At 42.7% G+C, this 11,995-nt stretch overlaps 1 protein-coding gene and 1 long non-coding RNA gene across 11 annotated transcripts in view; one reads left to right on the top strand and one right to left on the bottom strand.

The window, feature by feature from the left end:
- Positions 1–7,394: 7,394 nt before the first annotated feature.
- LOC113945632 lies at positions 7,395–8,833 on the bottom strand. Its single transcript, XR_003527144.1, has 2 exons — positions 8,236–8,833; positions 7,395–7,776 (listed from the first exon to the last, which is right to left on the bottom strand). It is a non-coding gene; the product is annotated as an uncharacterized LOC113945632 (long non-coding RNA).
- Positions 8,834–8,922: 89 nt separating this feature from the next.
- The window catches only part of KIF21A (kinesin family member 21A), an 88,311-nt gene continuing 85,238 nt past the window's right edge, over positions 8,923–11,995 (top strand). For 9 of the 10 annotated variants that reach the window (XM_027640006.1, XM_027640004.1, XM_027640009.1 and 6 more), the window contains exon 1: positions 9,152–9,275. In XM_027640006.1, coding sequence (XP_027495807.1) covers positions 9,232–9,275 — 44 coding nt within the window. In that variant the 5' untranslated portion in view covers positions 9,152–9,231. The other variant, XM_027640000.1, reaches the window with a different exon arrangement.

The raw sequence follows: 11,995 nt of genomic DNA, 5'->3' as shown, positions 1-11,995 counted from the left end.
GGTAAAATAAATTAGGGCACAAAAACAGAGGAGAAAATGGTCTTTTATTTTACAGGGTAAACAAAACCAAAAAAATGTCATTATTACCATACAGGAAGAAGATGTTAGAGGGTGGATAACAAATGTCAGCTCAGTGCCAGTCAAACAGACAAACATAATCTCAAGACTTGCAAAAGAACTAGGAAAAACTGAACACATCCTTGTGCTAGGGGAAGAATGCATGGGGCAGCATAATCTTCAGTGTAGCTCCAGTCTAGTCTTCTGATTTTAGGCTGGAGGTATCAGAGCTGGAAGAGTCCAGAGAAAGGCAGTAGAAGTACTCAGGAGGATTAATCAAATGGAGTTAGAGCCTTCAGCTGGAAAAAGAGACAGCTGCAAAGTCATGGCTAGTTTGACATCCACTCTTCCTTTCAGTGTCACCCCTGAATATATGTTTTCATGTGCCTTTTGGAGAGTGAGCCCCTTTGATGCTATCCCAAACAATTATCAAACTCATACTGTATTAACACATTTTTTTTTCTTCCCCCATCTGTACTTTCCTGAGCCTCAGTGAATGGTTTGTTAAAGCCAGTTCTTTAGAACTCCTTTTCAACTCCACCATGCTGTTTGCCGGCCTCTTTGGTGAGAGCAGCACCACCTAGGGCTTAACTCATCAGAGCATTAAGAAATGTTCTGCAGGTGCTATTGCTGCCCATGATGGCACTGGGGTAGCTGCATGGGTGCTGGTCATGTGCCCTGGTTGAGCCACAGGTTTTGAAGACCCTAGCAGAGTCTTCAAGGTCCCCCATATTCCCAGCACAACATTGACTGAGACAGGACAGGCAGATCCAGAGAGCAAAGCCTGGGGAGTGACAACAGGAGATGCTGTTTAGGAAGAGCACGGTGTACGTGGCCTCTTCCTCCGGTCCAGTCTCCTAAGTTCACAGACATTGGTACTGCCTGTTCCTTTTATTACCTGTTAATAGAGGCATTGTTCACAAATCTTGTCTAATCCCTTTTTATGCCTGCTAATAGCCTGCTTTCCCAGCCTCCTGTGGCAATGAATTCCAGAAGTTCATTACCCACTGTGCAAAGAAGTGCTCTTTCATTTCAGGAGCAACTGTATGCTTCCTGCCCATATATATAAATTTAAATAAGATTCAGCCTGTCACTGTGGTATCATCTTTTAGCCTAAGTATTTCCAAGTGATATGAACAGAGTAAGTGGTACAAAAATGAATTCAAATAAATATTAAAGAAAACAAGGCTCAGTTTGTTGCATTTTTCCAGGGGAAGGTGAGAAATGGTTGCTTAACTATGGCTACTACCTGGATAAGTGAACACTTCTTCTCCACCTTCATGTAGACAAGCCCAGAGATGGCAGTACTAGTTTTCTTGTGGGAAGGGGAGGTGACGTTGCAGCCTGCTGCAGAGCTTGGGACTGCAGCCCTGGCTGCTGCTGCCATGGTACATGACGTGATCCTTCTGCAAACCTTGTTTGGGAACTTCTGCTTCTCAGTTCTCCCAGCTTGTTATATCACCATTTCAACTAACCATCTTTTTTCATGAGTCTGTGTGACAGTGCCAAGCCAGGCTGCACACACAGAGTGTAAAGCAACCTGTGCCACGTTTAATCTACAGCTGTCATCCCTTAATTTATAAATTCCATGATGCTATCAAAATACAGACTCTCAGTTTTGTCTTGCAAGACCTATTCTTTACCCACCCAGCCCTCTGTTGTTCAGATGACTCTCCACCCACTTGCTCTTCCTCAAGCTCCCTTGCTGCCTGTGGCTTGTGGTCCAAGTATTGTCTAGATAATTAGTCATGTCTTCACCCACCTTCCATCCTTGTTTTTTTGTTATTACTATTTATTGTTTTAATTGCGGTAATGCCTAAGGATGCCAGTTAGGAAATTGGACTTCATTGTAAAAAATTGTACAACAAGCTCTAAGCCAAAGAACTCATCCCTGGGTCTTAGGCACACCATGTCTAGTGAATATGTAGAGAAGTGGGAGGAAGCCGGGGAGAACAGCACAGGAAAATAAAGTGTTTACACAGAATAATCAAAGAAACGGTCAGCAACTAACCTCTGCTAGTAGTCATTAGCGGGTTCTGTAAGGAAACAGAAAATTTCCTGGCCTCATTGGAATTAATTTCATCTGGGTATCTTACCAGAGATGGGGAACTTAATATTGATTTAATCTGAAATGTGCTAGAGTTTTGATGCTTGTCCTACAAATAGGTAAAGTATTTTTTTTCTCTCTTATGTAGGGCAGATTGGCAAGGCTGCTCAGAGGAGGCTGCCTTGCAACTGTTAATGCTGTCTCTGCTCACCACACACATACAGAACTCCTATCATTCAGTACCTTACACGAGGCTGAACCAAAAACTGAAATCATAGTGGTGATGGGGGAAGTGGTAAGGACAGGGGAAGGATGAGGATACTATTGGGAGGGACATTATGAAAAATCCATCGTGTTGGGTAATTGTATCCTTAAGGCAAAATTTGTGTTGTGCAACTGTGACACGTTCAAGTCTGAACAGCTGGTTTGGGTGAGAGGCAGCAGAAATTAATTTCCCGTGCAGCTTTTATATTAATAATTCATCTCATTAAGGTGTGGCCTAATAAGTGTTTGCACAGGCACAAGAGTCAGCCCTTATACAGTTCTTGACAACCATTTCTTCTACAGGTATCTGTGACTCACGTGTCCCTCTTGCCTCAATTTCTCCATACAAGCTTCGGTTAAGATCTGTAAAACAGGTGGCTACTACTCAGTTACTTTGGAGATATTTTGTAGTCCTTTGCAATAACATGAAGAAAGCATAAAACTCAGCCATCCTGATCATGTTGGATTTATTTCAAGGCATTAGCGAATCAGGGCCAAGAATCAGGTTGAAGGACAAGGTTCTGACCCACAGGATTAAGTTCCTTGCAAAAAACTACAGGACCTGGCTAATCTCAGGAGATATTTAACAACCCAAAGACCCAGTAAGGTCTTGTCCTGCTAAGACTTGAGTTATTTTCTTCTTCATACTCTATTGAATAGTGTTATCATAAATTATTAAACTAAATTACATTATTGTAAAGGCTACTTTCTTTTACTTTTTTCTCCTCATCTCCATTATTCAGATTCTTCCTTTAATACCTGAAGAGACTTCCAGTTGCCAGGGTGCATTTGGAAGATTTTACTGCAAAGGAGCTGATCTCAACTTTCAGTTAACCAACAAATTCCTAAAACACAGTGACATAAAAGGGATGTTAATCCTTGGTGAAATCCACTGATTTGAGTCATGAGTCTGATTAAGATCACATAGGGGAAATTTTCTCCAGAGACGTGGTTTAGCCCTGTTCTTTTTCATGTGTTTTCTTCTAGTCTAGTAGTGTTTATTCAGTGGGGATCTAATGTATATGTGTGTTACATGGCATATAATACAATGCATATATTCATATCAGAATATTTACCCTGATATGACCATATTAATGCAGATAGCAGTTACAGTAGTACAAACTACAGCCGTCCTTGGGCCCAGAAGAAAGATAAATAAATCTATGGGTATAAGCACATTTTTGTCCTATAACACAACCACTCTGGGGTGCCAGGAGCAGAAGAAAATGGTACTGCTTTGTTAACAATGATATAGTAAACAAAGTAAAATTTTCAGCAGTAAAAATCATTGGTACAAAATGAAATTTTTTCTTTCTTCATCAAGTGTAATAGTGTAGCTAGCAGCTGTATTCACATTGAATCCTCTACTCAGCTCTAGATATGACCCCTTTATTGTGTGTTTCTTCTCATTATATTTTCTCCTCTACAGTTCATTCATTTCCTGGAAGGTGCTGGAAAAAACCACCTCCTTTCTTCTCACTTCAGAGGTGTCTGATGCTACTTTTCCTTTTGTGCTGATCAGCTTCAGAAACAACCCTGCAGAGCCATTGCTTGGCTTTGACTCCAGAGATCCCTCTTCCTTTTCTACCCTGTCCTTTCTGGTTTCTCTGCCGCCTTCTCTCCACACACATCTGTACTAAACCAGTCCCTATCTAGTGTTATTCTGATCACATAAACATCACCTTATACTCCTTTTATTTTTCTCAACTTTGAGGTTACTCCCCCCATATTGTCATGAGCCAAGTGATGATTTCTTTCAGCAACTTGCTTTCTTTTCCACAGTTATTGGAAGCAGAGGTTCCCCTGTTGCACATTTCAGCCTGCTGGTTTAGAGTAGCTTAACACTTCTCTTCCCTCATTGTTATTTAATCAAAAGTCTCAGTGAGTGATGGGAAGAAAATGGAAAGCATTTGAAATGTCTTTTTAGGCTTGACTGCTTTTCAAGATCTGCAGTTTGAAATGAGAAGCCAGTCAGAGAAGAAAAAAACTGCTTCTAGAAAGTTGCTTAAAAATCAAGATGTAACAGCTTTTAGTTTTGTTCGTAGTGAAAATCTTTTAAAAGATTTTGGAAACTCCTAAGTTTCTTGTAAGCTCAAGGCATCATACAGAAAATGCAAACAGAAGTTTCACTGCCAAGTAGAAACCTGGAAGCACTGTATATATTAATGTTTATTAGATAAAATGGAGTGATTATTGCCGAAGCATGAATGTTGCTGACTTAATTTCCATAGGCAACAGCTCATGAAACCCAGTTGCATAGGAGTCTGGTTACCTTTTCTGTGTCAGAAGATACTGGAATACAAGGAGTTATCAAGTCACAGAGTTCATAGGACAGACATGGACAAGCAAAAAGCTATAGAGAAAATCTGTGGTCACTTATATGAGCCAAAATATCTAAATTTTTCAAACTATCATGTGAATGAATATGATATAAATTTTTCCTCATTTTAATGTATATATTATATCATATTTGCATATACATTTAGGCTTCACAGTGTGCCATTCCAGAAATCACTGAATAAATTGTGGCTTGGCTAAAAAGTGTTTATTTAATATATACATTCAAGAAAACAATGGTCACTAATGAGATGGTATGCTAGCTGATTATGTTGTGTGTGTGATTTTGATAAAACAGCATGAACTATGCAGACAGTGAGATTTAATGACATTCAGAACAAGACATCAATATTGTTCTTTCATAGCATTTGAATATTTCATGTTCCACTGTCTGTATCTGAAAGAATATCTGCCTCCCATAATACTCAGCAGGTGCCCAGGTCAGGTGCTTAACTTGTCAAAACCTCATAATTTTCCTTGAAGCCTTCTAGAAGTCATGGAACAATTAGTTTATTTGATACAGATTAATCAAAAATTAGTGATTAATATATTATTGCCATCTTAAATGAAACAATGTCACCTCCACTACTCAAAAGAATCTCTTCTCCCAACTAAATGATATATTTAACAGGTCAAAGAAATAAGCAACTAACAAGTCAAATCTTTGACTAAATTGGCTTATTTAGCACTGGTAAATTATCACAGTTAAAAAAATTGAAGTGAGGTGTCTTGTATTTTAAGTGGTCTATTTTAATTAGATACAGCATAGCCACAGCCAACACAACTTGTCTGCAAACATACACAGGTCAAAGCACAGGGCTCTGACTCTGGAGTGGAGTCCACTTGGCTCTCTCAGGTTGTGTACAGCTCAGTGATTTTAGGCAGCTTCTGATGCTTAAAGGAACTCCATGGGCAGCTTCACCATCTGTGCAGTGTGTGCGTGTGTGTGTCAGTCAGAGCACTCACCCTTCCAAACACAGGTTTTTGTTTGGTTGCCCAGTGAATGAAGCTCATGGTGCTGAGTCATATGGCAGGGGAATGGAGGCGGTGAAAGTGTAACAGCAGTCATCAGGGACAGCTGCCAGGGAGGGATGTTCTTAGCAGTCCTCTTCTAAGCACAGAGCAGGGATCAGAGCTGTGAACTCCTTCCCTGCTTCTCTGCCTTGCTGTTTGTCCCCTCTCTGTGAACATCTGCAGTTGATCAGGAGGTGACCAGAGGTGGTTGTTACCTTGTGGTGTTGGAGCCACAGGAGAGACAGAGTGCTCTACCACAGGCCCTACTTGTATATGTGCTGACTGAGGAGTATGAGGAGAGGGGACCTTTTGAAAAACGTCATTCATTAGCTGGGAGATTGCACAAACCTGCAACTGTTACCATTTAGCTTATACAGCTTTATATATAAATGTAAACAAGACACTGGCAGTTTAGTTACATACTTGGACAATTTTTTAAAAGAGCTATTGTGCCCTTATTTATTCAAGTTAATCAAACAAGGAGATGAATAGGATGTTGGAAGGCAGAGGCCACTCACGTTATAAGAAAGGAAAAGCAGGAGATTTAAGTTTCTTGGTGCAGCCAATTTAACAGTATAGCACACTGCTTGTTTATATTCGGAAAAACCAAAATAAAAGCTCATTTTGACAGAGGGGTTGTATGCTTTCTGGAAATGGGGAACACAGAGAAAAATTTGCTATTAAAGAAACAGGAACTTTGTCTTTTATCTGCTTTACATCTAAAGAGATGCAAATGAGGCAATTTGCATAAAACACAGCAAGAAACTAAATGTCACTTGCTATATCAATTTCAGAGGAGTCTGGAATTGGAGTGAAACATTTAAGACAGAAAACACGTAATACTGTAGGACTGAAATAACCATAACTTAGAATAGTTTTACTATAGCACCAAAATTTATTACTTCCTGTTTAAGCCCAATGTAGATAACAAATCTTTGTCATTAAGGTCTGAAATCTGTGAATACCAACCCATCTATGTACCTAACATTAAACTCAGGAGGACTTCTCCCAGACTTTTTAATTTGCTAGCTTCATTTTCAATGTGGAAGAGAGAGGTCTGGATGTAGTCAGGCAAAAGCAAATATCTAAGGGCACACAGAGGCCAGAAAAGAAATGGCCCTGGAAAGATCTAGGGTATGATCCTGGGTTTGAGCATCCTTTGGCTGTTACTCCCCACTGAGTTTTCAGCACAGCTTATGGCAAACTGGAGACACTGACTTAGCAGGATTTTATGGGCATGGGCAGCGTGACGTGGATGAGCTTTGCTGTACTGGGGCCCATCCAGAAAAAGATGCTGTGAGAAACAAATGCAGGAGGATGCAACCAAGGTATAAATTCGGCTTGAGTATGCTTATTACATTAACCTTGTAACTAACTGTGTCAGCTGAAAAAAATGCATTGGATACTTTCGGATAAGAAATAGCGACCTTTTCCATAGTTGTTAAAGTTTTATTGTTAGCTTGATTTGTAAATCTGCTACAACTAAATTGTGAGAACCTAATTATGCCATAGGATTCCACTCACTGTGAGTGGGTTGCAGGGTATTTTCAATACAAGACCCACAGATGTATGAGGCAGTCATGAGTGTTCAGTCCCTTCTAGCTGGAAATGCCCTTGAACTGTGAGACTTCTGCCACTTTCATTTCAAGGCTATTTTGTATGAATGCCAACACAATTCACCTGCAGGAGCTTTTTCTTTATTTATCTTGCCCATTCCATAATACATTGAGGCAAAAGGTGGAACAAAGCATCTGGCCTATGGCATTAAATTAGAGAATAATGAGCTGAGAAGCCCAAGGAAATGTAGTCTTTGCTCTGCTTGTATCAGATTCCCTCAGTGATTTCATACTGAGCTATCTGGATCTCCATTTTTCTGCCTTTCGGATAAATATTATCTCAGTGTACCTCAGCAATATGGTATGTGGCTTAAGTTCCCCATATTTGCAAATGTTGTTGGAGATTTGTGTGCTGATGCTGTGTAATTCAGAAGAAAGCAGAAAATCATCACTTTGTATAGCAACTTCCAGGCAGGCCATTTTCTAGAAACAATCCAATTTCTAAATAAATAGAGAAAAATAGAAAAGACAGAGAGAATAACTATGAGAAACACGCAGAGTAACTATAATACAGGGGGTTTCTGCTGAGAAAGAGAGACTTTTGAAAGATTCAGGGGCATGGCTAGAGGCCCCATGGTGTGGGGAGATCTCACCTGCCCATCTGTGACCAAGGCTGGGACTTGGGCGTGAACAACCTTTACTAACAGAAGCAAAACAACTTGAACTGCAAGGCTTTTAGCATATCATTACAAATTCAAATCCAGGCCTATTCTGATGGAAAATCTTCCCTAGGAATGTGAATTGTTTTGGGCAAAATAGTCGGGCTTGTTTCCTGGCAGGGATACTATTTGCATCAAAAATTAGTGTCATCCGCCCACTCAGTTTCCAGCTAAAACCCAGGCATTTCATTAGCGAAGTGAGAACAGCGATGCCTGGCTCGAGCAGCCAGGGCAAACAAACCTGCCGGCACAGCGAGGAAGGTGGGAGAGCTCTGTGCTCCTGCAGGCAGGGCCAGCACAGGGCCAGTGGAAGAATGAGGAGGTCTCATTCTTGCCCGGGAGAGGGAAATATGTGGAAGGGCAAACGGCCCAGCCCTGGCAAGGGCTCTCTCCCAGGAAGGAGGCCTCGAAAGCTGTGTGCAGCGCTGTGCGAGAGCCGCGCACGTTGACCGTGCGAGTGGATAGTTGCGTGTGGGCGAGCTGTGCAGTTGTGTGGGAGCGCTGAGTGCAGGCGCCTAAGTGCCACGCGTGTGTCCGTGTGTGCGAACAGGCTCGTGTAAGCCGGGCACCACGACCGGCCCCATGTGCGCCCACAGCCGCCAGCGACGGTGTGCGGGCCAGAGGCGCGTGTGAGCCCACACGCGAGGGCAGGACTGAGAAGGGCTGCGTGCGCAGGGTGGACAAGCGCTACCCCTGCGTGTGTGCAGGAAAATGCCAGGAGCGTGTGTGCAAATAACAGGTGCGTGCGGGGACCGGCCACGCCGGGCTCTGTGTGTCTGTCTGTGTGTGTGGTTGTGGGGGGAGGCCCGGGCGGGGCGGCGGCCGCGCGTGTGCGCAGGGCCGTGTGCCCGCGTGTCGCCGGGCCCCCCGCGCCCGCCGCGGCGGTTGCCCGGGGCGGGGCCCGCTGACGCACTGCGGCTGCAGCGGGCGGAGGAGCCGGAGCCGCCGGCCCGGGCGGCCACTGACCGGGGCCGCAGCTCGGCCCGCAGGCGGCTGACTGACAGCGCTCCCCGCCCAGCGACTGGGAGGGCCGGGCCGGGAGGGAGGAGGAGCGGCGCGAACCGCTCTGCACTGCTGCAGCTCGCACCTATTCATTCAGTCACCTAAAATGGCTGGAGAGAGGAGGTGGCGGAGCAGGAGGAGGAGGTGAGGGGGCAGCTGCAGCGGTGCCCCCACCTCCTCCGCGGCCCGGCAGCGCTCCTGGCAAGGCTCGCGGCCGCCCCTCGCCCGCGGCACCATGTCGGGCGGCCCGGACGAGAGCTCGGTGCGGGTGGCGGTCAGGTGAGGGCCGGGGTGCGGGTGGCGGTCAGGTGAGGGCCGGGGTGCGGGTGGCGGGGGGTGACTGTGCCCGTGCCCCCGCGGCTGTGCGGGCTCACCACCCGCTCAGCGACACCGTCGAGGCACATCTTCCCTGCGGAGAGGGGTCGCCTCGCCTTGGCTGCTCCTGCTGAGGCTCTTTTTTTCCTCGCAGCAGTGGGAAACAGCCAGAGGAGCGGGGGGGAAGGACCGCCACCATTCTGAGGTCTTTCTCGCTCATTTCTCTCTAATTTTGAGCAGTGACCCTAAAAATATTCCGAGTAATTATAGCTCGGTGTTGCTAGTGCTTACTCATGGAAGCTGGGCAGCCCTTGGACTGTAGCGATGCCGTTTGCATCACGGAGCTTTGCGAGAGTGGTTCCTGGCAGACTGATATTTTTAGCAGGATAAAGGCTTTTATCCCGCGGAGGCTGTGTCTAACCTCACACACTAGAGGGATGAACTCCCATAGGGCTGCTCACAATGCGTAGGAATAGGTATATGTAGAAGTCTTAGTGGGAGGGGAGCTTAAATAATTTTAAGACATCAGTTAATTCAAATTGCTCTTTAATCAGAGATAAAAATCTACTGTTCCTCAGAGAACTCTTGTCTCTTGTCGGTTTTCCATGTGAAAATACTGTTTTATTGTTTGAAGAACTTCCAGATTAGCCCACAGATGCCTTAATTTTCAAGATGTCTTTACATGATTCAAACATGAGGAGAAACGTATATGTGTGTGTATATATCTGTGTCTATTTATGTATACGTATGTCAATATTTGGGGCTTAATTGTGATACTGAATGTTGATTTATGTCTTTACTTTTAAAAAGTTTCTTTATGTTATATGTTGGCACACTTGGAATATTATACCACAAGAAATCAGACTTTAGGGGAAGGTCTGTTTCTTCCAGTGGATCTTTGGAACCATTTCATACATCTTACCTTAGAGACTTCAAGCGTTGTTCAGGAAGACCAAAGCGTGGTGGTTTTGTTTTCTTTCTTTTTTTTTTTCCCCGAAAGATGTAGAAATAAGTGATGTTACTGTGTGCTATGGTTGGTACTCGTGTGTAGGGGGAACGGTGCAATAACACTTTCAGTAAACAGAGGAACACCGCCCCTGCATGATAACATGGGGAGTATGCTGCAGTTGGTCATTAAAATCTGATTGCAGTAGCATTTTTCTATGGAGAGAGATGCTTTTGTGAGTAGTATCTGTTGAAGCATTTTTCACATGATGTACAGGGAGGTATTATTCCAAAGCATAATTAAGTTGTATTTTTAAAAAGGAAAATATGAGATAGGTGTGATCCTAAAAACAGGGTGTGTTACAGGTTTACAGACTGCTCTGTTGTTTGAAGAAAATATTAAATATGTTCTGAGCCAAGAGAAATAGTGATGTAGAAGTTAATTTACAAATACAGAAGGTTGTTGCAGCCTGGAATTAAAAACCTACTGGTAGAAGTATTTTTATACTTTATTGTGTGTGATGATTAGAAATAATATATGCCAAACAATTTGTAGAAGTGAATTAAAATGACCCAGCTGTAACTCTTGATAACAAATCTCTGATGTTACAAGGTGTATTTCTGCACTATAATTGTCTAACTAACATCTTGTGTCTCAGTGCAGTTCACTAGTAATAAAGAATTGCGTCTTTCCTCCTGTCTGCTTTCTTCCTTTTGGCAGATTAACTATTCATGCACAAGATTTCTCCCTCTCTGTTTAGCAGTCATGAACAACAGCATGCGCAATTATTTTTCTTTTCCCACCAGTAGCTCTTTATAGATGGTTTTATTTTTTTTCTGATTGTGTATTTTGTACAGTCCTGTAATTCAACTGATTTTGCAGCTCACTATGTATCGGTGCCATGCTGTATCATGCATTATGAATATTACATTATGTTTCCTTGTTGGTTTTGTTCTTCAGTTCTTTCTGGCAACTTGAGCTTAGTTCAGTGATGATCTCCACTGTTGTGATGAATTAGTCGTTGTGTTTTGTATGTATGTTTCCTGAACAAGGCTTGCTCTACAGCTGGACCAGCTTTTAGTTTGCAACCCTCGTGTTTGCAAGATACTGCAAAGGCAGATTGCACTGAGTTTAGTATGAAGATGAATTTGCTTAAACTTTAAACATGGGTTATAGAATAGACATCTGAAATTAGCAAATTGTTTTTCCAGAACCTGATTATCTCACCTAATTGTATACAACAGGGTTCAAAAATACTTCATTCTTTCCAATTAGCACCACCTTTTAAGCTATCATCTTGTATGCTAATTGCTCCCCATTTTCTTCAGTGTAATAATGGGTTTGTGACTGATGAGCTGAATACTCCTGTTTAGTGAAGCATGAAAGCTGAAAATAGTTTGGCAGATAATCCAGTAACTAATGTTAAATTCCCCAATTAAGAAAACATTTCTTTCTCTATTGTCACCCACCACTGAAAGACATGTGGGCTTAGTTTTGATGATGGTGTGCAACTTCAACAAAGAGCTTTGCTCTCTGTGTGACTGTGTAATGTCTGCTTTCAGATATAGAGAGCCCCCACAATAGTTATCTAATCAAATTACTGTTTTCTTTCTTTTAAATGTGAAAAAATATCCTTTTTGTAAATCTAAAATAGCTGTCTTTTACAAGTGTCTTTTCATATGAAAAGTAACTTTTGACAAGGCTATGAAATAGTATCAACATCATAGGAAACTGTTTC

This window comes from Corapipo altera, unplaced genomic scaffold (genome assembly GCF_003945725.1).
Source record: "Corapipo altera isolate COAL_440 unplaced genomic scaffold, ASM394572v1 1b, whole genome shotgun sequence".
Lineage (NCBI taxonomy): Eukaryota > Metazoa > Chordata > Aves > Passeriformes > Pipridae > Corapipo > Corapipo altera.
The sequence above is the reverse complement of the archived record's forward strand: the minus strand, read 5'-3'. Positions and strand labels throughout refer to the sequence as shown.